The sequence below is a fragment of the Hypomesus nipponensis genome, chromosome 19 (assembly GCF_054491055.1).
Source record: "Hypomesus nipponensis isolate SF chromosome 19, ASM5449105v1, whole genome shotgun sequence".
Taxonomy (NCBI): domain Eukaryota; kingdom Metazoa; phylum Chordata; class Actinopteri; order Osmeriformes; family Osmeridae; genus Hypomesus; species Hypomesus nipponensis.
Genome location: NC_140379.1, coordinates 12,341,242 through 12,368,032, shown reverse-complemented (window position 1 = coordinate 12,368,032; position 26,791 = coordinate 12,341,242). Strand labels below are relative to the sequence as shown.

The window sequence follows — 26,791 nt, the reverse complement described above, 5'->3', positions numbered from 1 at the left end:
TTGGAGGAAAAGTAGCTGGCTAGACAAACTATTATTTTACAGTCGTAAATTTGACATAAATAGCAACGCATGGAAGCCAAGTACTCTCAGTATGGATGCTAGGCTAAGCTAGGTGGCTAATCTCTAAAAGATCAGTGGATCAAGCAACTTAACTGGTTTTACTAGTAACAGGTTAAGTCCTCCATGACAGTCAGTCACTTGTTTCACTCAGGACACCTGACTCACTGTGTAAGGCCCAGTGCTCAGTTGAGGTTATTCCATTTTTCACGTTTTAACGATATTTGAAAGGAGCACAATACCGCACATTACAATGTGTTAACACTCCTGGTGTAAAATGTACACTTTTAATTGTGCTTTGCACAGAGAGCAGGATTATTACATTTGTATTAGTATTTTATTTGTCCAATTTTTTTCAACATTTATAATGGTAAACACATACAAAACAGATATAAAGAAAACAAAATAGGAAACACAAACAATAACCCAAACAGCTGCTAGATACACAGCACAGCCTTTACATGCATTCACATATCCTTACATTTAGATATCCTCTATTCATCCTCTGTTCAGATAAGTGGATAATTAAGAAGCACCACATACACTTGTGTTGCTGTACAGTCACTCCCCAGAATTTGGCTCACAAATTTGAGTTGAACGGGGTGACCTTTAACTCCACATGGACAACTCTTTACACTGTATCTATACTCTCAAACTGGCTAGTTTCATGCACAACCACCTAAGGCACTGTCAGACTGATTGCATTTAGGACCTTTCTCTTTCTCTCCCCGTCTCCCTCGTCTTTTTTTCTCAGCCCTCCCTCTACCCTACTCTCAATTTTTCTCTCCCCTTTGCTCGCTTTCTCTACCTACCTCTCCTCTCTTTCCCTCCCTCCCTCCCTCCCTCCCTCCCTCCCTCCCTCCCTCCCTCCCTCCCTCCCTCCCTCCCTCCCTCCCTCCCTCCCTCCCTCCCTCCCTCCCTCCCTCCCTCCCTCCCTCCCTCCCTCTCTCTCTCTCTCTCTCTCTCTCTCTCTCTCTCTCTCTCTCTCTTTTCTGGCCTTTTCTGGACTTGCCTGCCTAGTGGCCCATTGACACAGTGTTATCAGAGCCCCTCACAGAGGCCTCGGTGATTCAGAATGACAGCACTATCAGGCCGGGTTAGAGGCACAGGCAGCAATTAGCAAACAGCTAGATTACATCAATGAAATTCAGATTTGCTCGTGGCTGCCGTCCAACGGTGACAATGGATTATTTAACAGCGTTGCCTGGACATATTATGTAACTGTTTGAAATGAGCGGGTGAAAGGGAGAGAATGCTAAGCATAGTGTGTAGTGTTTCTGAAAAGATCCCTGGCCTTTGGTTGTGTCATTTTTTTATATGCTTATGAATCTAGTGTTATTTCCAATGGCCTGCATTATAATATGTTTTGTTATCACTCATTGCGTTCTCTTTGGACATTCGCCCTCATCTTGACGGACAAGTTAACAAGTGAGCCTTGTGTGGTCATCACCAGTGTGACGTTGTGTGGAGCATGGAGACCAACTGTCATAAGGAGCAGCTGAGCTGCACTGGAAGGTGAAATGCATCACAGTCCTTTGAATCAGATACATAGAGTATCGGCTAGGCCTTGGTGAATACAGGTGCAGATGGCTGCTGTTCATGTAACAGGGACGGGTTCACTATGAGGCCAGTGTCAGATCAGATATTCAGGCAGTTATTACACCTTTGGTTTAATCTTGTTCTGCAGTATCAATTTGCAGAGAGAACCCTTGAGTGCAGTGAAGCACTCCTGGTCTTAACTGAGCAGCAAGTATTCTGATTTCTATAAACCAGGACACATTAGTGAAATATGATTGTTGACTTTTATAATATACTACATTACCCAAATACAAGGGCAATGGTTTTACACATTTATTTGGATTGTATTTGGTCAAAATTGTGTTTATGCATGTGTGAGTGTGTGCGTGTGTTGGTAACAACAAACTTGGCCTCATCCTTTTAATGTTTTCCCCTATATTGAAGGACTGCTTCATAGAAGTTTTAACACACAAAGAGATATTTGCATATCATTTGAATGTTATTTTTCTCTCATATAATGTTTTGTAATTGAAATTGTAAATTTATGTTAGTTACTGGTAGAAATTATTTACAGTAAACCCAAGGGGTTGCTAAAAACGTACAGGAAAATAGGAGCTGTTTGTGAACTCACCATATAAATAATTGCAGGTTTCAAATTAACTGTAATTTCAAGCACCAGCTTTATTGGAATATGGGCTTTGATGTTCAAATCTATAATTCAATGGGGATTAGCACCCCATAGGTTAGCACTAGCTAATTACAAGAGATTGGATATACATAGCTAACAAGGAGTGAAGAAGAGGAGCGACTTAATACATGGAGAATTCAGAAAACAAGGAGGAGGATAAGCTGCTGGAATGAGAAAATATATTTGGTTCTGATTATCATGCATTTCCAGTGTAGTTTTTTTCTTCTTTTACTTGCAGTGGTTCTGCCTAGTATTAGAATGATCAATAAGACAATGATGAGATTATGGGAACTTTGCTTGATGGTTATTTGGGAATAATTGTAAAGCCTGTGATTGCATGTTCTGCCAAATCAGTGATTGATAACACCAGGGACTCTAAACAAATGATTTATTTCTGATTGTGCATGCAAATGAGCTATCATTTGGTCCTGTGAGGTTCAGTTCTCACTGCTGTACGATCCTCATGCTCACACACTGGGGAGACATGATTGATGCTATCTTCAGACACAGAGTGTGTCATGTTGACTACGAAACCCTTTCATTAGGATGGCTCTTTAGATGAACTCTGTTAGGAACGGCAGGTCATTTGGATTCAAAGGGATGCCCCGCCATGTGCCTTTGTCATCATTAACACTACTACTGAAAGACAGCATCGTGTATTGTTGTGATCACGGTGTCATGGCTGGCCCAGTCAAACTGACCAAGGTTAACATTGGAGGGCTGTGGGTCTCCATACTCCCTCTGTGTTCTGCGTCCCCATTCCAACCAGATCCTTTTTACTCTCACCTTCATACATTAACCCTTTACCCTTCTTTCACTCTTTCTATCCCTCATTCTCTTTTAGTTCTCAGTTCCATGGACTGACTCTTATCAGCTTCCTCTTGTCTTGCTGAGCTGGCTCTACTGCCCACGAGAAAAACCCACCTCCCGTCTCTCTCTTTCTTTCGCATCTCTCTCTTTCTCTCTCTTTCTCCCTGTATGCCTCTTCAGGGTCCTCTTTCAATCTCCCCCCCTCTTCTTGTTGCTGATCTCTCTTCTCTCTTTCACCCATACTTTTATTCATCCCTCCTTCCCCTCCCCTCCCTATCTCCTCATAATGAATTTGCCCCAGGGGTCCTAGAGGTTTCTTCCTTCACCACCCTTCATTAAATTAATGGGTATTTCCTGTTCATTTCCAATAGGGCTATCCTGGAGAGACCCTCTCTTAGTGCCTCTGTCTGGACCGAGCAGAGGGGGCAGAACGCCGCTCACTCTGCCTCCACTCTGGTCTCTCTCTGTCTGTCTCTTCCTCCCCTCCCCCACCCTACATCCATTCAACTCTATATCTGTCTCTTTGGCTTCCTAGCTTTCAAGCTGAAGTGCACCACCATGGAGTGTAATGACATAGACCCAATAATATCTCATTCCACATATGGTGCCATAATCATTTCCACTGAGTTGTAAAGAGTGATTTATTGAAAACTATCATGTGCCATTTATATGACTAATGTTGTTCTACTGTTGACATCCATATAATAAACTTAATAGATGTATGTTATGTTTCTGAATATGCTGGAGGTAACATATGTATACGACAACGCTTTGGATCTGATTATTAACAGGTTTGAGGTTATGTTCCGCTACAAACCTAGTACACATTTTTCAGCTTCACAAATTATAAGGTTTTGTGACCAGGGTGTTACTTTTCCACTTAATGTCCAATTTCCCCATGACAAAACAAACACATAAGCACACACAGTGCCATGAGGTTTATAATGGAACAATCTGACCATCTCCTCTAACAGCCATTCCCAATCCTGGTCCTCAGGACCCACTGCCCTACATGTTTTAGGTGTTTCCCTCTTCCAATACACCTGGTTCAATTGAATGGGTCGTTAGCAAGCTCAGCAGAAGCCTATAAACAACCCAGTCATTTGAACCAGGTGTGTTGGAAGAGGGAAACATCTAAAACATGCAGGGCAGTGGGTCCCGAGTACCAGGATTGGGAAAGGCTGTCTTACAACATGAAGGCGTGGGTGTTTATTCTGTAACAGTATTGGGGGTTAAGTTGGTCAGCTGACCATAAGAGCCTTACGCTTAGGCAGGAGGGTCTGAACGTACAGCAGTATCCCCCCGCGGGCTTCTGGGATATGTTTATGTAATCATTAATCTTGGCACTTCTTTATTTACCCGGGATTAGAGCTGGGCCGCTCTTTCACAGGCTCCCACTAAGCAGGTTCATTGAAAGGTAGCTTAAAGGCAACCCCCCTGTCCCCCCTCTCTCACACCCTACTCTCTCACTCTCCTTTTATTCCTCACTTCATCTCTGTCTTTTTGTGTCTCTTGTTCTGTCTTTTTACTGCCTTAGTCTGTTTGACTTCCTCATTTTCTCTGCTATTCCTTCCTTTCTCTCTGTCTCTGTCTCTCTCTCTGTCTCTCTCTGTCTCTGTCTCTCTGTCACTCTCTCTGTCCCTCCTGCCCACGCAACGCCAAGGAGCCTTGGTGTACCATTGCTTAATCCTAGCATGTCAAACAAAGCCATTGAAACAGTTGCTGAGTTGTGAAAACAGTCATTCTTGCTGAGGAGAAACTCTTACTTTTCAATGCAGGAAGCAGAGATTGAACTTGGCAACCCTTGGACTGTGACTCCGCAAACATGTAAGCATGTAGAAGGTGGTGGCTCCCATTCAGCATTGTGCTTAATGCATACACAGTAGTTTCTGTTTTGTGTTTTTTGTACTATTTACTGATTCGTAAAGTTATATATTATAGATCAATGAGAGAACCTTTTTTTTATTATTATAATTATTTTAAGCCTGACCATCAATATATTGGTCAATGTGACAATATTTATACACATTGGGGAAAAGTCAAATTCTTGTTCTCAGCTTTGATCGAATGCACTGGTCTGTTGTATAGTGGCAGCTATATATGTGCAGCTCAGAGCTAAAAAGCCAAAGAGCTCCCCTGGTTTGTGTAGCACTTCACCACACCCTGCAGTGGCTGACAGTCAGCTAACCTCAGCTAACCCTCCTCATTCTAGCTTCGCCCTGCAGGGCAGGCTAGCTCACCACCACAGTTCCTCTGAGGGAGGCTTCTGAAGAACACAGTGGTTGTGTGTAGTCCATTTGGCTCTCTCGCACCTGGGCTTTCTTTTGCATAGAGTGCAGAAAAAGTCAAGTGCACTTGCACGATGAGGGAGTGGAAAGCTCCGTGGCAAAGCTGCCCAGGAAAGCAGAGTCGCCTGTCCCCCCCCCCCCCCCTCCTCACTGCTCCTCGCAGTCAGGTAGCGCTGCTAGCTGAAAGACAGAGGAGAGACAAAGATAGAGGCTTCAGCTCTGACAGAGCGGTGCTGGAAAAGGTGGCTCGCCCTTTCTAATGACCAATGGGGAGAGGCATTTTGCTGAAAGACTGTAAAAGGTTGCACACCTCAGGTTTCACAGCTATCTACCCAGCATCTGAAAGTGTAGTATTGGGTGGCCCTCGCTCATGTAACAACATGTTTGTGTCCTAATTTGATTTATCTTCCCCCCCAAAATCACTTGCATGCTTTTCCTCATGGTTTCCATGTAGACACCTCAAAACATTTCTTGAAATAGTTACGGCGGTTTGAAGTTAAGGCTGACCTTAGGAAAGCTTTGAAGACTAGCTCCATTGACGAAGCATGCCAATGTGATTTGGTTGAGGGGAGGAGACCAATACAGTCTGCTCAGTTTCATGAGATCATAAGACTTCACGCGTTATCCTGTTTGTGGCGCTACACACATCACAATGGGCTCACTTATAAGCAAGTAGGTCTTGAACCTTTTCACACTGGCTTTGAACCTCATGTACTGCCAATTTAAGGAATTAGCATTGTTCTGTGGTACAGTACAGTGAATGTCCAAGACTGAACATTGCCAATCATTGTCAATTATTTCTCAACCTCCATTAAGTAAATAATTCACACAAGCAATCTCAATGACAGTGTCTTCGGGGATTGAAAGGCATTGACCTCAGTCTGCCATGAACAAGGAGGCAACGGCAGCTTAAGGTTTATTCTAACTCCAAACATTGCATTTGTGTGTGCTTAGTTTCACAGAACTGTGCATATTGTACACACTCAGACACGTGGACGCACACACACAAAGAACACACTCACCAGCACAGCCTCACTGGGGGAGATAATCCTGGGCTGGCTGTGGTTCACTGGGTCTCCAGGAAGAACCTGTAAGGTCTCTATTCACTGGGTCACATGGTCAATCCTTTTCCTTGGGACTGTGGGATTTTAAACTGCACTGCACTGAGCCAGCCAAGCCCTCTACACTAAAGGGTGTGTGTGTGTTTGTTTGTGTGTGTGTGTGTGTGTGTGTGTGTGTGTGTGTGGTTTTGCTTTCCTAAAATGCTGTGGCATATGATCAGATCTCTCTGTGATCTGCAAGGAAGATTCATAGATTCTCAATTCAATTATTCAATTATTTGTAATTTAGTATGTGCAATTAGATTTCATGTTATAATGTGTCCCTTATTGTTTGGAAATGCAGCGTAAATAATCCGAGACACTGACCTTAGTCCTTCAGTCTGCTAATGTATTTGGAAAGCACCATCCAGCATGTAGCCACTGCTGCTCTCCCTGACCCGCTGCAACGTCCATCTGAATGAGCAGCCTCATTCCGGAACCTCCAGTCCGTCTGTCTGCTCCCAACCTTCTCTTCACCCTTCAACCCCAACCATACTCAAACCCCATTGCACAGCTGACCCTACAGCACCGCACATGTGCTGGTCTCTGGCAGAGATCCAGTCCAGATCCATCATGGTTTCACTCTGAAGGACACGGCACCTGTAACCTATAACGGTGCTCCAAGGATTTCTTGTTTTAGGACGGGATGGTGATTAGTGCAGTGAGGGAATGGTAGTTTTGTAGAATAGGGTGTTTCCTTTAGTCCCTGGTGAACTGGAGGAAGCCTCCCAAGGCTTGGCCCTCTGTTCTTCTGCTATAGATGTGTTTTTAACATGATTCAAATCCAATTATTCAAGAAATGTCATTCCTCAGAGCTGGCTCTGTTTCAAGGTAAAGAGGATAGAGGGAAGGAATCCTTGGAGAGTTGGAGTCTGTTGGGGATGTGCAGACTGGGGAGATTTTGTGGATGTTGACGGCTCATTTTGCACAAATTTGTTTTTGTTAATTCTTCGGGTGCACATAGCAGTAGTGTCTATCCGTATGAACATGTTTGTGGCAGTTTTTATGCTTGGATAACATCTGTTTCTGAGTGCATCTTTATTTCAAGAGTCCTATACTTTGTCAATTGTGTGTATACTGTAGATTTTGGCATGTACATGCTGTATATACAGTGTGTGTGTGTGTGTGTGTTGGTTTGTGTGTGTGTGTGTGTGTGTTGGTTTGTGTATCTCATGAGCCTAAACTCATAACACACTTCCTAGTCAGGAAGCTTGTCAATAAATGTCACAGCAACAAATATTACTGTCTAATTACCCCTTACCTGCAAACAATACACACATACACAAACAGTGTAGACACACACAGTGTACACACACAAGCACATACACACACAGGGGGCATACAGCTGTCCATGGAGGGCTGAGAGTTCTGCTCCTACCCCCCTTTCCCACATGGAATGTCAGAAAGCATTTTAGGTGAGTCTGTGGAATATTCTGGAGTGCATTCAGTACAGTAGAGTACATCAATGGCTGCTGGAGATATAGTGAAATATTAATGGCCACACACATAAGTGCACAAATTGAAGCAAAAGCAGCCTTGGGTCATTTGTCTGTCTGACTGGAATCCTGGTGAAATCTCCCGAGCCGCACACACACACACATACACACACACACACATACACACACACACACACACACACACACACACACACACACACACACACATACACACACACACACACATACACACACACACACACACACACATACGCACACATACGCACACGCTCCTTTGCACTCATGTATGGCTGTGCATGCATGCAGTCACCCGCACTCCCCTGCTCACACACACACATCCCAAGTTACTCCTATACAATTTTAATATAATATCCTCAGAGCGAACTGCAGCTGCTGTGACAGCCTCCTGTGTTGGCTCTTCATCTTTTATGCCTCTGTTAAACAGCTATGAGTAAGGCAGGATGTATCTGACAAACGCAAAAGGCCTCCAGTGTTTTTGTCTTCCCCTCTCCCGACCGCCACTCTACCTTTGTAGACTGTTTTTTTCTTCTCCTTTTATTCCTCAGTCTGTTGCTTCCGCCTGTTTTCTTTTTCTCTGCTTACAGCAGACAGTGCTGATTTCTCTACTGATATACAGGGGTTTACTTCAGGTGAACAGTGTTTGTGGAAGACAGCTAAATCTTGTTTTGCCAACAATAACCAGTCCTGAAACAATTGATATAAGGACAATGCTGTGTGTGTATACATATATAAAGTATGCCTCACACTCTCGATTCTTTTTGTGGTACCTTCATAACTACTGTATTTTATCCAGCTTGAAATTCTTATGAATTGGTAAATTGCATTGTTGTAACAACAATTATTTCATTTTTGTATTCACCATCTAGTGTGACAATGTCACCTCAACTGCATTCCTCACTGTCAGTCCTTTTTATAATGGAATGGGGGGGGGGGGGGGGGGGGCATGTTGATCAGAAGCACCAAAATCTTACGTATAAAGGCCACTAACATTAGAAACAAACTATTTAATCCATAGTATCACCGTACATCCCAAATGGCATTTAACATCAGAAGCTAGAGCAGCAATTATTTTGCTTCAGAGAGGCAGTTATTTCTTTACCTTATCTATTAAGACACCAGCGATGGCAAAAAACATCTTTCAACTGCTTCACAAAACACCTACATGCCGTGTACATTATTTTGCCTCGTACGCGGAACCCTGGCAGAAGCTCAGGTGCTGCTACCACTTCATAAATCTGCTCACCACCGCAAATCGCTGGTGACAAGATAGTAAACAAAACAGCAGCATTCTTTTTTCTTTTTTGTTGCGCCGCCTTCTTTATTTGTCAACATTGCATTATTTGTCAAAGTAGCATTTTGAATCGATGGCAAATGATGCTTTCAGAGTGCAACTAATTAGAACATTTCTCTCTTTAAAAAACGGCAACAGATAAAAGGCCCACCAAAGTTCTTGATTTGTTGTTGTAGTCTGCTGATGTCAGCATGTGAGAGAACTCGAGTGGTCTAGTTCTGCTGTCGTCGTCTAGCAGCTTCTGTGCTGTCAGTTCATTTAGTCACATTGAAACGTGTGCTCCTTTATCCTCTGAATGTTTGTTATGTTTAGGAGTTCTTGGTTTATGTGCTTTCCTGGCAGTACAATTACGTTTTTATCAACTTGACTTAATTCTTGCATGTGGAATTTGCAAGAATAGGTAATTTTCTTGAAGGGACCAGGACACATAATGACATTTACAGGAAACAGCATTGTTTGTCCTGAGTTGGTTCATACAGCAGTGTGGGTGATAAGTCTCTGCACGCTGTGCTTTGATCTAGCTCTGAGTCCCTGCATGAAGAGTCATCAGAAGCTGACTAGCTGGGATACAGTCTTGTGCTGGTGTGTGTATGTATTTGTGTTATTCTGCATGTGTGTTAGTGTATTGTAGTCTATGCAGCCTATTGTGTGCGTGTCTGTCTGTGTGTGTGTGTGTGTGTGTGTGTGTGTGTGTGTGTGTGTATTTAATGTTGGCAACTCACTGTGTGAACCATTGAAATGGTGAAGCAAAGGTCAAGCACTTTATTTTAGAGACTCTGTATGTCAATAGACATTTACTCTCTGATCTCAAGTACTTAGGAAAATGGCTTTCATTCAAATAGCCACTCTGCCAAGTTCTTTGATCCTAAGTCAACCTCATCGTGAAGTGCCAAGTTGAGTAATAATAAGCTTCCAGTATCAATATCACACTTTGTTATAGTCTGACACTTAAATTATAGATAGTATTGATTTATGGGCAATAACACGACTATTAAAACTGTGGGAAGACTTAATCAACTGCGTTCTGTAGACGAGGACGCATTCGGAGGGGTGTGTTCAAGAATATCTGAATTTAATTTCTGTTTTTGCATTTGTTTATTTGACATTAATTTGCTTTATTGACCCAGTCTGCTGCTTAACCCACTGTTAATCATTGCCTCATTCATACACTCATTGAAACAGTATAGACTTTTGACAGTTCTGCACTGCCATCTGCTGGTTACCCCATGCAACGACACTGAAAACCTGTCCATAGCTAGAAGTAAGAAAACATGCCCAAGGCTTTTAAGTGCATGTCAGGACAAATTAGTGAAACAATGGGAGAAGAGTTGTGCAAACACAATGCACTATTGGTGGTGTGTAGAGTATAAATAGGGATGAACAAACAGCCTCTCAGACATGCATGTGTATGTACAGGAGGAACGGAAACACGCATGCACATCCCCATCCCCCACTCACTCACTCACTCACCCCTCCTCTCTTGAGTTCAGAACAGTAAGTGTGATGTGCCTCACATCACACTGTTGAGCTGGGAGAGGATTGGATTTGACAATTGAAAGTGAAATATTGACTTTTTTTCTTCTCTTTGTCTTTCTCGCACCCTCTTTCTCCGTCTTCTTCTCCGTCTCTCTGTGTATTTCTCACCACCTCTTTTTCTGCCTCTTTCCTCTCTTCTTTTCTTTCTCCAGCTCAAATTGAAATAATCCCTTGCAAGATCTGTGGAGATAAATCATCAGGGATCCACTATGGCGTGATCACCTGCGAAGGATGCAAGGTGAGCACACGCCACAGACGGGAAGTCCTTTTGCCATCAGACTCAAGTTGTGTTTGAAGGGAGCCGTGAAAAAGATGAGGTGTCGACAGCGTTTTTGTCATGTTTCTCGTGACTCGATTGATCCCAAGGGGACACACTGCTGGTTTGATGTTGATCGCCACCCTCACACCATTCACACCAAATATCCTGTTTATACTGAGTGTGATATTTCAGACACCACTGTTTGCCACCACGGCACTAGATTTACCATTCCATCATACTGCCTTGCTTGTCTTCCAATGCTAAGACTGTTCTCCGTCTGACCATAGGCCCTTAGTCAAACAAATGTGAACGATTTCACTCATTACAGCTAATTAGAATCAGGGAGCCATTTAATGTTTAGGGGGTTCAGCAACACGATTCTCGACTATAAATCACACAATTTTGTTGAAAGGATTCAGCTTGTCAACGATAATAGCTGCTTAGAGAGTGTGTCATTGAGACAGCTGTTAGCTTTTCACTGGTGATTAAACATCAAATGAACAGCTTATTAAGAGATACATGTGCAGTAAGGCATGTCCCTGTCCTAATATGGTCATATGGAATTTCTAGATATAAGCATTTTGTTGGTACGAGATTCATTATTTGTGCATCTAATTTCATAACTCTCAGTTCGCCATCTCGTCGCCAGTTCTATGAGAGCAGTGAGGGGTAGTTAATGAATTGTCGCGATGAACTCCTTCGATGTGTCTCAATGAGAGTGTCCCTAGTGTGAGGTGATTCTGAACAATCATTTCTCATTTGAACCATTGCTTCTCCTCCATTTCTCCACTTCCTTTCTTTTGCACTTTCTTTTGAAACATGTTAAATCAATTCAAAATATGATTTGGCTCTGTCTCTTCTGTCCTTTCGCCCCCCTCTCCCCTCCACCCAGGGCTTCTTCAGGAGGAGTCAGCAGAGTAATGCTGCCTACTCATGCCCGCGCCAGAAGAACTGTCTCATCGACCGCACCAGCCGCAACCGCTGCCAGCACTGCCGGCTGCAGAAATGCCTAGCGGTGGGCATGTCCCGAGATGGTACGTAGAGTAAAGAGCACAGAGGGAGGGTGGGGATACCAGAGGGAAGGGAGTGTTTGTGAAGGTTTTGAGGGAGGGCAGTTTTGGTGTGGTACAGAGATACCCGATTTGAGTGTTAGGTGGACTGTGAAGCCTTCTTCCTAGCAAATTTGTAGCACAAATTAAAGACATATTGTTAGTACTTTCCTGCCCATGCAATGTTGGGGTAATCAGTGGTGTAGCAACACTCCAGCTGAATACTAATCGCAGATCTTACTCTACCTCTATTGTACTTTGTGCAAGTGGTAGTTTCAGTTACGGTGGGTGAATGTGTGTGAGATTGTTCTGGAAGGGCCTGTGACAGGGGCCCACCCACAGAGAGACAGGCTGTGGAGTTCACAGGGCACAGAGACTCACAGCAGTCTCTAATCAGGCCAGGCCTTATGAATTCCCTTCAGCTGTCTTCCTCTCTCTCACATCCCACTCTGTATGCAACGTACTGTACACACAAAGCACACACAGACAGCATGCACACAGACACAAACACACACATGAGGTGTAAAGGCCCTACCACTTCTAAATCTATTTATGTGGATTTTTGAATCAGTTTTCCCCTCCCCTCTCTCCATCCCCTCTCTCCTTACCTGTCTTCCACCACTACCATGACTGTACCTCTCTCACGCTGTAGTGCAACCTGTCCTTCCCACTCAGCCATTAGAGTACTCATCCCTTTTTGGAAAAGAGCAGTTGTCTTACCGGATGACTAATTTATATGACATATGTGCTGACTAACCGCAAAACAGCAGTCAGCAGGGTGTATGGGTCCACCTGTCCCTGGGGTACAGACAATGCCTCCTGACCCATGACACACTGGTCTCACGACACACACCTTGATGTTGTCCAAACAGGTTGCAGGCTGATGATGGTGAGCATGCAACCTCATGCTCGTATCTGAGATCAACTTGTGCTGTAGACTTATAGGGATCCCACAATCATGGAAAACCCTGTTAGAGTCAGGAAGTATTCAGATGGAGATTTTCTGGCCTGGAATTTCTTGGAACTTAATACAATCCGATCCAGATTTTGGAAATGAAAATATATTTGATAGTCATTTGAAGTCTGCTGCATTGTGATCATATTATGTTTAGAGTAACTGTCACTGTACCAATCCCCCCCCCTTCCACAGCGGTCAAGTTTGGCCGCATGTCCAAGAAACAGCGCGACAGCCTGTACGCCGAGGTCCAGAAGCACCGCCTCCAACAGCAGCAGCAGCAGCAGAGGGACGGCCACAGTGGTGGGCCCCACCTCCACACCAGCCACCTCCACAGCCAGGCGCCAGGGGAGGCCGAGCCCCTCACCCCCCCCTACGGCCTCACGTCCTCCACGGGCCTCACCGAGCTCCACGACGAGCTGGGGGGCTACATGGACGAGCAGCACACCCCCGAGGGGAGCTCTTCCCTGGGCTCGTCCAAGGGCGACTCTGGTGGGGGCGGAGGAGGAGGCGTGGGCGGGTTCTACCTGGACATCCAGCCCTCCCCGGACCAGTCGGGGCTGGACATCAACGGGATCAAGCCCGAGCCCATCTGTGATTATGGCTCGGCTAACGGCTTCTTCCCTTACTGCTCCTTCACAAACGGAGAGACGTCTCCTACGGTGTCCATGGCTGAGCTTGGTGAGTGTGTGTTTGTTTGTGTGTTTGTGTGTGTGTGTGTGTGTGTGGGGGGGGGCTGTTAGTGGAAGGATAGAGAATCGGGGGATTGTGATAGAGGTAGAAGAGGTATAACGATGGTGAGGACAGCAGCTTGCTTGAGAGGGAAGAAAGAGAGGAGATGAGGCGAGGAAAAAGGAGGGGTAGCGAGGATAAGAGAGGGGGGAGGGGGATGGGAGAGAGCTACGATCTAAGAGAGGTACAGTCTAGAGAGAAGAACAGAGAGGCATGCAGCACAACCATGGGGGCAAAACCAGACACCAAAGGTGGTTTAAAATAGCAGGAGGTTGAAAACTCATCTTCGGAGCTCATTAAAACGTGCGTGTGGTAATTAGTTGTCTGTTAATTAGGGCCAATTGGGATCCAAAGGGGCACGCGTTGGGGGAAATCAATTTTTTTGCTTCCCAAGAGTTTCACAGAATCTTTTCTCTTTTCTTTTTTTTGACAAAATCATTTATCACCATGGTATGCTTTTCCCCCTCCCCGTTAGCAAATGTGTATATCCTTTGTTAAAACATTTGTTTGTCTCATTCAAATGTAGTGTTGTATCAGGTATTATTATTTTACCAACAGCAGTTGATAATAGCTGTATATAAACTACTGCCAGCAATGTCAAGCACTATCTTTGTTGTCTTGTTTGTTGTAGCTTTAATGCACTAGACATGTGAGCTTTGTGGGAGCTGTGTGTTCCAGCATGTTTAAACTGGGTGTTATGTTGTGTTACAGAGCACCTGTCCCAGAACATCTCCAAGTCCCACATGGAGACGTGTCAGTACCTGAGAGAGGAGCTGCAGCAGATGACCTGGCAGGCCTTCCTCCAGGAGGAGATGGAGAACTACCAGAGCAAGGTACTGGATGCTAGGCTACTCTGTATAGCTACAGGAATATACTGATATGAACTGTATAGTATCTCGTTGTTCTTTCATTGATCTTGTCCTTGTTGTTGTTGACGACAGTCCCGCGAGATCATGTGGCAGCTGTGTGCCATCAAGATCACGGAGGCCATCCAGTACGTGGTGGAGTTCGCCAAGCGCATCGACGGCTTCATGGAGCTCTGCCAGAACGATCAGATTGTGCTGCTGAAAGCAGGTAACAGACTCTGTCACACGTCGCTAACACTTTATCCTGATGTGACAAGGGTAGTATCTGCAGGAACAGGGTGTGACAAGGGTAGTATCTGCAGGAACAGGGTTCTAACACGTCACATGTCATAAGCACGGCAGAAGAATATATGGCATACAGTAGATATCCCAAATTAGTTTGTTTATTAAATAATATATTAGTATAACTTTTGTATACTATTTCCAGTTACTTACACAGGAAGCACTCGCAGGGTCCCAGTCAGATCATAGCATCAAGGCTTATGTAGCATATTTATTAAACTGCAGCTATTCACTGTCTAGTCTGCACCAAACACCCCAACCAAGTCATAGACATTAGACTCACAATACATGTTTGTCTTAGATTTAGTTGTCTTAGTAAGGGATGCACATAACGACAATCAGAAAATGTAAAAATAGACAAATTTAGCTGAAGTACAGATATTCAGGATCATGTTACATCTCACCACCCACTTCAATGCAGTTACTCTGACTTCAACTGCACGCACTCACGTGTGCGAGCACACACACGTACCAGATAACAAACACCAAACAGTGACTGGTGTTATTTCTCTCTGGCAGGTTCATTAGAGGTGGTGTTTGTCAGAATGTGCCGTGCCTTCGACTCACAGAACAACACTGTCTACTTTGACGGGAAGTACGCAGGGCCAGATGTCTTCAAAGCATTAGGTGAGTCAACCTGCTAGACCCTGTCTTAGGGTGTGTGTGCTGCACTTGTGTGTTTGTGTGTGTCTAATTAGCCCAGACATTATTCAAAGAAAAAAAGAAATGAGGAGAGGGTGGCCTCTAGGACAAGACAGTACAAGGTTTGTTCGAGTCAAATCAAATTAAACTGACTACGCACTTCTCAACAAGCATCTTAAATTAAATGCGCGTCCCATAAACGGCAACTACCCCTTTCATGATGCCTTGTCATGTACGTTCCTCAGCAAGTTATAACATCATTGATTTAATAAAATACGAAGACATTAGTGACCTCTTCCCTGACTCACTCTGACCACAAGTCCACAGAGACATAATTACAATGATTGAACTGTTCTCTTAAATCAGGCATTGTCTCCACAGCTAGCTACCATGCCTCTGTCACTTCTGCCCAAGCTCTTAAGATCCCAGATATTCTGACCCCTGTATCTGCTCCTCTGCTGTGCTGCGTGTGGCTGTATTGTTGACAGGTTGTGACGATTTGATCAGCTCCGTCTTTGAGTTTGCCAAGAACATGTGCGCGATGCACCTCTCCGAGCACGAGATCGCCTTGTTCTCCGCATTCGTTTTGATGTCGGCAGGTAGGCCCGTCTCCCAGCATGCATTCTGTTTCAGTCACGTCGCTAGACATGTAATGCACAAACACATTTTGAACACAAACCCTCACACCTACACACACACATACACACACACACACACACACAGACACACATGCATGAACATACATGTATGCATACACACATCATGCACGCATACACACACATGCATACACACATACACGTCACACACATACACAGTCAAAAATATTGTGTGTATGCTGTCAAGGAGATCCATGTTGAAAGACATGCTGTGCTGATAGCAGTCTTCTTGATGTTGTGTGTGTAGATCGGTCATGGCTCCAAGAGAAAGTCAAGGTTGAGAAGCTTCAACAGAAGATTCAATTGGCACTTCAACACGTCCTTCAAAAGAACAACAGAGAAGACGGCATACTCACAAAGGTAAACACAAGCCATTTGTACACACATGCATGCACGCGTGCATGCACGCATGCATACACACGCACACACACTCTGGGAACTAAATTGTGGGTCGGTTCCATCATCTTCTCTGATCAAAAGGAAATGTGGGTTTGCCAGCTCTGCAATCACAACTGAATCCCCAATGACCTTTCAGTTTTCTATTCTCTCACCCTCCTTCTCTCCCTCTCTCTTTCATTGTCTCACTGTCACTTTAACTTTTCTAACTCTCACCCTTTCTCTCTCTCTCTCCCTCTCCCTCACCCTCTCCCTCTCCCTCTCCCTCTCCCTCTCCCTCTCCCTCTCCCTCTCCCTCTCCCTCTCCCTCTCCCTCTCCCTCTCCCTCTCCCTCTCCCTCTCTCTCTCTCTCTCTCTCTCTCTCTATCTCTATCTCTATCTCTATCTCTCTATCTCTCTATCTCTCTATCTCTCTCTCTCTCTCTCTCTTCCTCTCCCTCTCTCTCTCTCTCTCTCTCTCTCTCTCTCTCTCTCTCTCTCTCTCTCTCTCTCTCTCTCTCTCTCCACAGTTAATATGTAAAGTGTCCACCTTGCGGGCCCTGTGCAGCCGGCACACAGAGAAGCTCACAGCGTTCAAGGCGACGTACCCAGACATTGTGCGAGCTCACTTCCCCCCCTTATACAAGGAGCTGTTCGGCTCAGACTTTGAACAGGCCATGCCCCTGGACGGCTAGCCGGTGAAACACGTGCTGTGCTGCGCGGTGGTGTTTTACCATACCGGACCGTACTTTAACGGACAGAAGATGGTTTAAAGAGAGAGAGATACTGATGGTGACCCAGAGCTTTTTTTGAACAGCTGGCTCGCTGCTGAAAAAAATGGAGGGATGGTTTTTACTCATCTGTTTGAGTTGTGTTCATCTTTCTTCACCTCTACCTTGCTTTGCCCCATCCTGGTGGAGGAGTTGGATAGGTTGGAAAGGATAGAGGAGGAGGGGACGCAAGACGCGCGCACACACACACATACAGTACATATATTCTGTTAGATCGAACCTAGCCCACTTGCATCTGTGTATTGTTCAGTTTACGATTTTAAAAGCTTATAACTGCATATTGAGAAAATATAAGTGAATGTCACTTGAAAATCCAACTAGGTTCTTCTTGTTCGTTTCTTAGTAGATTTTTTTTTCAAGCTATTTGGGTTTTTAATTGCCAACTCTCCGATTAGGCAATACATGAGAAAAAGAAAATGAGTGATAAGATAAAGCTATAGCCTGAAGATGTGACCTAAGCCTAAGGCACTTATAGACAGATTAATAAGACTTAATTTTGTATGGTTGGTTGTTGTGGGTTAGGGTTTGTACAAACCTTTTATTTTTGTTTAATTTGATCATCAGTCTGTACAGAACACACAACAGTTTATTGGTTGTTGGTTGACAGTTGTAGATGATTCAGATTCACTCAGAATACCTACTCATGGACCAGTCGTCCACTCGGGGTCTCTGTAGGGATCTGTACTTACATCAACACTCATCACCTTTAGACCACCTGCTATGAAAACCCTCACCGCAAGAGTGGAAATTAGAGAAAATCTAGCTCACCAACCTCAATACCAGGAGTCCATTCCTTTCAGTAACTATGTCCTATGTCCTACAGGGTATCTTACCCATAAGTACAAACTATAAATACAAAATGAGTCAATGTAATGAAATAATAATGTTTTTAGAATCTATTTTGAAGAACTTGTATTATAGCGGTTGTGCACTTATTGCAACATTTTACCAGGCACTTTTGGACCTGTCTTTAATTTATGAAGAATTGTGTATAACTTGGGTTTTTGAAGTGTTGCATGTTCAACATCACATCAAACACAGATGTATCAGACACATGTGTCCTTCTATGCTGGAATCATGAAGTGAATTAGCAAGTTTAGATAAGCAATATTGTTACGATCACGTAGACTCTCCCATCAACACCTAATATTTTCTTTAAAATTATTTTTGTTCACGTTTTACCTTGATTTTATAAATCTACCTCTCATTGCCTAACCAATTCAATCAGTGTCACTGCACACACTGCACTAAAACATAACAATACAATTTAATCAGCCTCGGCCTGCATTTTCCTGATACGTCTATACACCCCATAGATGTAGACATAAAAGTCAACTCTTTAGAAAATGTTGCTAGACCTACTGAAGTTTCTGGCGATCGAGCGTCAAGATCTTTCAAATCATTGCATGCATTGGCTTTCCATCAGCGCCACCTAGTGGTCAACAGGAAAACAGTACAATTGAGTCCAACTCTTTTCATCAGATTTTCTCATATCCATAGAGATACATTCGATCTCTTTCAGATTCATCCCCAGAAAACCCATCCTTTCTTCCAACTTTTGTGTCTCACCCTTTAATATATAAGTAACATTTGTGTATTTCCATCTTTACAGTCTCAACAGTCACCAAATACAGTTTTTCAAAGGGTACCTAAGCACTGGTCTGTGGTCACCTCTGGGAGGTTTATCTGTCAGGGTGTAGTAAATTAAGGGTAGGGCTCAAGAAATCCCAGATATGCTCTAACTGAAAAAACATAAATAAAGACCCAGAGAGAACCATAGAAAAAAGTGGTGGTGTGCTTGCCATGGTGACTCTTACTGTTTCCCCAGTTTGTCACATAACACTGGTCATTTCATGGAATAAAACACAAAATGGATCGAGTAGTGACAAAAAACAAAGCCTTGTCTGGTGGTGAAAGTCTTTTAAGTTGATTTCTCCTCAGAAGAGGCTAAACCAACAACTTCTAAGTAGTTGGCGTTTATTTGCAATACGATAATAAGTGCTGTGGATGTGTGGGTTTGAAGGAAGGTTCATCAGATGAGGAGCTCACATTTTATCCATGTAGCTGATTGTTTTATGTTATTTTTTGAGGACAGTTTTACACAAATTACTGGCAGTGAGCGTGTATGTGTGTGTGTGTGTGTGTGTGTGTGTGTGTGTGTGTGTGTGTGTGTGTGTGTGTGTGTGTGTGTGTGTGTGTGTGTGTGAGAGAGAGAGAGAGAGAGAGAGAGAGAGAGAGAGAGAGAGAGAGAGAGAGAGAGAGAGAGAGAGAGAGAGAGAGAGAGAGAGAGAGAGAGAGAGAGAGAGAGAGAGAGAGAGAGAGAGAGAGAGAGTGAGAGTATGCTTGAGTACATTCCTGAACATACAGAAGCAGTAGTTGGAGTAGCTGCATTTTGCCTGAATTGTGTTTTTGTATATTAGTATTTTTTTGCACAGCAAGGTCATTCCTCCATTGTGCAATACAACCATGCAATTTGATACTATCCCTCAGGGAACATTTAAGCTGTGTACACCATTTTAGGTTGATTTTACATTTGGTTGAGAACAGTCTACTAAATATGCAGAGCCCATATAGTTTTAAAACTATCAAAAGAAAGAACAGGTTCCAATCCGTATTGGATTCAGCATCTTGTCCTAATTTATTTGTAGGTATGAAATCATCAAAACCTTGGAGGCCCAAAACCAATGAAATTTTCCTTTTTCACCGCCATATTTTCCACAATGCATTTAGTTAAGCAGATAACTACATCAGGTTAATTTGAATATTCACTAATAATAATACTAATGGATCCCAAAGGGCTTCATCTAATTTCAAAGAAAGCTAAACTTGCACTATGATACCACAACCGTGGATTATTTGATTAAAATAAAAATAAATACACACAGTAACTCAGGGAGAATTAGAAGTTCAGTATTAAGAGCTTGGCCCAATGTCTAACAACGTACTGAAGATCCAGAGGGGTGTCTTAATCGTATCTGCATGCTGACTTAATGACTAATACTATACAGTGTATTCTGCAGTCTGTGCCAAGTTGCCGCATTCTGGGGTTGATTTCTAGAAATCAATAACAAATGCTAGGAAAGTGATTCAGGCACTTGAGACCCAAAGGTAGATCCAAAGTATTTCACAGTATAAAATAGAATTGACCCAGGGTTGCATAGAAGATATGCAAATAGATAACAGTATTAGTCAAAGAATGAGACATAGTGTGCACAATATCACGTCCTTGCATCAGTTATTGACAATATCAAGCAATAATGGCTGGTAACAAATCAATAAATGTTCATATTACATCTTTGTTTGACTGGAGGTTTCTGAAGTTCTGATATAGTTGGTCTCTTGAGTTACACCTGTTCCTCTAGGTGACTGCAGTGTGTTTGCTTGTGTGTGTGTGTGTGTGTGTGTGTGTGTGTGTGTGTGTGTGTGTATGTTTGTGCGTACTTGCCTGTATACCGTATGAAAAGCTTATATTTCCCTCCTCTTTTGACATTGAGGTCCAGACAAGGCTTGTATTCAGGACCGCTTGGTTAAATAGAAGAAGACTGTCTGTCTGTCTTTCCTCCTAACTTTCATTTGTTTCCCTCTCCATTACCCTTCTATCTTGATGACAACCTTCTCAAGTTTCAAAGCACATAAATGAAAGAGCATTTTTATTTCACAAATAAAGAAAGTAACTTAGCCATAACAGAATGTCAAGCAATAATGCAAATCTATCTTTTTCTCTCTTTTTTTGTATAGTTAAATTGCATGTCTGTGCAAATTTTTATTTATCACATATAAATTGTATTTTTTATTCATGTCCTTATTTTGAACTCAGTGTTTGCTTCATGTACGGTATATTGATTGGTTCTGTTCTGAGAACTATGAACATGAGCAGGATGTACATACACAGTACATCACCCTCTTCTTCATCTCCACTATTATTTGAACTCACTTATGTAAGTAGCTTTATATATTGTCTATAGGCAAAATGAAGATACTGCTTTAGATGCCTACTATGTACCAACATGTATCTGTTGATTAAATGCACCATGGTGTGCTCTATCTGTTCTGATATACAGTACTGCTCTCTTTTAGATTTAGTTTAGTTAGAGAGTGCAGTATACATTTTCTTTCTTGGATGTGTGGTGCTAGGTTACTTTTGTCAGCAGACCCTTGAGATGTTGAGACTATGCCACCCTGTTTGTTTATTTGATTTCACAGAGTATCTACACATTACTATTGTTAATATGAGTAATTATGATGAGTAATGATCATAGTACAATGCCTACCATACCCAGCATGCACCTGTATCAGTGTGCTTGTCCTGGGGGAGACAATTTCTTTTCTTTGTTCGTTTAAGTTTGTTAAAAGGCAATAGCTTTGGATTTTTATACAGAATAAAGCTACAGCACCGGAGTTTCAATATAAAATAAAATAAAAAAAAAGATATGTGTTTGTTTTGGGCTTAAAAAGCCGTAATTGGTTGTGATGTTTTTGAACTTTTGTCAGATGTGATTGTGAAACCTTTTGGTGCGATCCAAGGCTCATGATGTGGCCCATGTCAACCAGCATGGTGTTAATATCAAGCTTAAATTTACACAGAACACAGAATATTCCATTGGATTTGGAGGGACTGTCGACAGTGTTTTTGAAAACGGTTCATTGTGGATTTCACACAAAAGAAAATGTATCGAAATTCAATTATACTTAAAAATGTTTTTCTGAATTTTATAGGGACTTCTTGAAAATGTATAACAAGAAGTCCAATTTGAGTTCATTCTGGTTGACATTTAACTTGCTTTAGTGCTCAGTTTTTAAGGCCAGAAAAAGGATGATATAATATAATAAAGGAATGGACAATCTATTTCATGTTTTATTTTGTAAGATTAATTCAATGTGTGTCTTTGTTCTTTTACAATAATAAGTCATCATAAGTTGGTAGAAAAAGGCACAAGCAACTCTGTTAAATGAACAACCTGTGATTTTAAATGAAGATCCAGTTCAGTGGTTTGGTCACATTTCAATGTCATATATTTGCTACTGATTTTGAAATGATGACATTGGGACGTACCTTTTTACCCAGCTCTTTTGAACTCTATCACTTTAGTTGTCTTCGCGAGAACAACTCACCTCACCTCATTCATTCAAGTATTTTGATTTATTTTGTAAATACAACTGTAAAGAAAATAAGAACATTTTAATGTTGTCTTTTAAATACTTTTCATTCTAATATGATTATTGTTATATTGTACTTAGAAACTGTACCTTTAATATGACCTTCATCAAAGGTGCATTGAACACATCGATTTTTGATGTGTATAATGTATTGTTATCCCATAATAAAATGACAGCTTGTAAAAAAGAAAAAAAAAAGAAGCTAGCAATTAGCACTGCACACCGGGTCATGATTTGAGTCTGCTGTCATTGTTTCAGGTTCCTTGTGTTCTCTGGCTTCCAAAGGTATTCAAACCCCCTTCACTTATCTACAATCAACATGCACTTTTGACATTTTAGAAACATATAAAATACTAAGAACTTGCAAGATTGTATTTTTTGTATTCAGAGCCCTTTGCTGTGACATTCCAAACTGAGCTCAGTGCATTGTGCTGAAGCATTGATGTAGGGAAGCTGATAAGGATTGTGTATAAGAGCACAGTGTCCAGCAGAGGGTGTGAAAGAGAATAAAAGCTTATTGAATGACAATTTCCACACAAGTTGGATTGAATACTGCTAGGCCTCAGTACCCCTCTCCACAGTTATACAGTTTATTTTTCAAGGTTTTGATGCTGGAACATGTTTCTTTATTTGAATCTACATGTCTTAATTGACATCCATTAAGTTTATTTTTCAGACTACAGACCGAATAAACATAAGTTAACTACAAACAGGCCAAGCAGTTGCAAACATCCATCTCAATATCGGTGTGTAATATACACTATTAGATTGAACACCATATTATATCTGTCCAAACCTGTGGAAAGTTGTGGAGTTTATAGTTTATAGTTTATATTATATCACTTAATTTTTGTCAAGACGATGGAGACTGTCCTGTCCTGTGAGTTTGGTCTGTGGTCTACTGCCCATAAACTTTGGTTCGGCCTTTGAAGCCACCGCCCCTCCCTCACTACACCCACAATGTTGGCCCCATCTTTCCTACACTGCGCACCCGACCCTGCCGCCCACCCTTCCCCTCCCTCTCTCCAATCAAAGCTGCTTCTGCGTGACTCACCCCTGCTCTGTGACTCTCTAACACTTTGTTTGCCACGTTGCCATATCGACAACAGGGAGTGGGAGACTGATAAAAGACCATAGATCTCCCTCGCATATAAATGCAAATGTAGAACTACATGGGTTGTATTATCTTACGTGGAGACATTCTGTAAGAATGCATGTGGCTATGTAGAGAGTTTAATAACAAACAACCAAAACTATGCCCCTATGTTCGTAGGAAGAGGGGTAAACTGAACAGTGTATTAACAGCAACCAAAGTATGCCTATACCAATGGGAATTGCAGTTATTTGACTTCATGGGTTAAATCAGAGCAAGAATGGTCAAAGGAAGGTTATAATAAATAGATATTTAATAACATTGCAAATGAACAAAATCAATTACAAGGCAAACATGTTACAAAATTAAGGCTTTAAATCTTACCTACTCTACCATGAATATTGTAAATCAGAGAGAAAAACATATGACTACTAATGCAATAGTAAGTTCCACAGTGAAGTGTGAGACCCATCAAGTAGAGACTCCTTCCAGAAACTCCTTCCAGAGAAGTGGGGGCAGGGTGACACCCATCCTTACAGCTACTTTGTTTCACACATTGGATTTCTTTTACATTTTTAACTTTTAATTTTTTTAATGTTCAGTGCATCTCTGGAAAGACATCATGTGATTGTTTTACACAGAACCATAGCAACACCCTGGCCAGTGTTGTGTCCCACCCTATACGCTCAACACAAGTCTTTGTTCTGACATGTTCATTTGTTCTTACACAGCGTTTCTAGTCCTGGAAACAGGAATGTGTTTTCAGGGTTATCACCTTCTCAGACGCTGAAGCTAGGGGACGCTTGTGACAGGCTTGCCTTGTTTTGAATTCCTTCTAAATTGTTCTCTTGCTGTTGTGAGTGGGACAGAAAGTGTGAGTGATTAGAAATGTGATATTTACAATACAAACAGATTTTTAGTATGGCAGAAAAGTTACGGTACAGTGACAGTCATTCTAATGCCTATTTAAGATTTGATATCCCTTAGTGGGGGACACTCGTTGGTTTACGGTTAACGGTAATGGTAGGAAAGTTGTGATACAATGGAGACACTATGGAGACAGAGCTGTGATGCAATGGAGACAGAGATAAAGAGTTCTTGCCTCATCGTTTTTTACATTGAGTTCAGGAACTGCACAGAGGATTAGTACTCATATCTCTGATGTGTTATCTCACCATGGAAACGCTGCTGTCCAAGACACTTGAGGGTGTGGTGCACTGATATTCTCCTAACCCCTACAACCCCCCCTAACACCCCTCCTTTCCCTTGAACAGATCCTCCCTTGGCGTAGAGAATCACTTGTTTTTACTCACATACCAATGGATTGCAACATGAGAAGCAAACCTTTTTTGCTTTCTTGAAATGGTACAAAAAAAGTTCAAAGCACATAGAGCCATGGTGCTGATACATACCTTAGATAGACCTTGTATGCATGTTAAAAGTAATTGAACATGTTTGTAAGTTATTTTATATGATGCTGAAGACTGTGCCTCACCTGTAGGTTGATGTGGTTTATACCATTTCAAACCATCAAACTAACTATTATCAAGTCATCATTTTGTAAAACAGACTTACCTTTTATCAAAAGTGATGTCCAGGGGGACATCACTTTTGATCTGAGATACACATTCCCCAATCAACACAAATTAATTTGATCAAGTACTCACCATAGCTCTGTTTGCTTTTGATTGCAATGTCAACGTATTAGCTTGTTACAGTTTTTATCTATTGAATATCTATGTATGCTTCTATCAAAATGTTTTTCTCATTCACTTTCAGAGCTGAACCATATCGGCTTTAGCAACATGTCACATGTCACAGACTAATGAAAAAAGGGTGAGTTAGAGTGAGTGGCAAGCCTGTGCACAGTTATGATGTCATCACTATGAGACCTCTGAGGGTGATGGGATGTTTCAGCTTTATTATAAACTCAGAGTCCCAGACAAGCTTCAACTTGATATATTTCATCACCTTCACCAGCATCATCGCCAGCAGGAAGTTACAAGGTGTAACAGTTTAATTGAAGCACATATTTTTGGGAATAGACACAGTAGCATTGAACTTCAGCATCACAATCATTTGGATTTTCTTCATTGCAAAACATAAGTTGCAAAAACCAGATCATAAAGGAATTAGGGAAATAGAACAACATCTAACAAAATGTACCTTATTTCCTGGCATGATCTCGTAGCACTATCCCTTTTAGAGAGAGGTCAAATGCAAACTCAGTGGAAGAAATGCAGATCATGTGAGATCACGAGGAGCTCTGGGCTGTGCTGTGAGACACTGCAGCTTGAACAACCAGATATTGAGATATTAGCTTAGCAATGTTAACATTGATCCTATATGACTGTGATGGCAGTTTTTTTTGTTGGTGAGGCTAAAAGAGGTGTGGTGAGTTTGGATTAGGCCCCGGTTAGATCACTGGAGGAGTGTTCCCTGTGAATTCCTCAGGTGAGAATGAAGATATGGTTGTGTTGGACCGGCCAGAACCTCAGGACACTTGGTCAAGTAGAATCTATGATCGGTGATAAGATTCACTTATAAAATGAAAATGACTTAGTGTTTCTTGGGTACTAATACAATAGAAGAGTTCCCTGTAACAGCAAAAGACATGAACCTGGTACTATACTCACTAGCAACTACCATTTCCTTTCCCCAAACTGACCTTACACACTAAATACTGAGAGCATATCAACAAACACAAACACTAGGCTTAAGGACTCTCTAACCTACAGTCACAGTGACACCCCAGCCTCACTACCCCTATCCCTTGACCATGTGAATGATGGGCACAATCTGACGGGCATCGTGCCAACCGATGCCACTCACACTCTTAACCCGGAAAAAAAGAGCTTTTCCTTTTTAATTATGCCGTTAAAGTGAATGAGTTGTCAAGTCTGACATGCTTTATTGGGCTTTAACGTACCTTTTAGCAAATGAGGTGCTCAGCCACGACAACTGTGGGGGCGTGAAGAGTGTGTCGTGGCCTGCAGATGATTGAGTGAAGGTTGTTTGGGGGTTGCCCGCTTGTTTGCACTGGCATCCATTGAATTACAACACCATCCTTTCAGCCTGTCCCACAAACAGCGGGTTCAAATGAATTATTAAAAACAAATAGGACGGGAGGTGTGAAAGATGTGGAACTGCATTACCCCAAATGCATTG

At 42.3% G+C, this 26,791-nt stretch overlaps 1 protein-coding gene across 3 annotated transcripts in view; it reads left to right on the top strand.

Annotated features, from left to right (window-relative positions):
- LOC146247075 (nuclear receptor ROR-alpha A-like) overlaps window positions 1-22,219 on the top strand; it is a 32,541-nt gene extending 10,322 nt beyond the window's left edge. For 2 of the 3 annotated variants that reach the window (XM_084682611.1, XM_084682610.1), the window contains exons 2-10: window positions 10,919-11,004; window positions 11,918-12,059; window positions 13,225-13,710; window positions 14,473-14,594; window positions 14,703-14,835; window positions 15,429-15,536; window positions 16,040-16,150; window positions 16,455-16,567; window positions 17,113-22,219. In XM_084682611.1, the coding sequence (XP_084538737.1) occupies window positions 10,919-11,004; window positions 11,918-12,059; window positions 13,225-13,710; window positions 14,473-14,594; window positions 14,703-14,835; window positions 15,429-15,536; window positions 16,040-16,150; window positions 16,455-16,567; window positions 17,113-17,277 (1,466 nt within the window). In that variant the 3' untranslated portion in view covers window positions 17,278-22,219. Of the gene's footprint in view, window positions 1-4,273; window positions 4,901-10,918; window positions 11,005-11,917; window positions 12,060-13,224; window positions 13,711-14,472; window positions 14,595-14,702; window positions 14,836-15,428; window positions 15,537-16,039; window positions 16,151-16,454; window positions 16,568-17,112 lie in introns of those variants that run through there. The other variant, XM_084682609.1, reaches the window with a different exon arrangement.
- The last annotated feature ends 4,572 nt before the right edge of the window (window positions 22,220-26,791 follow it).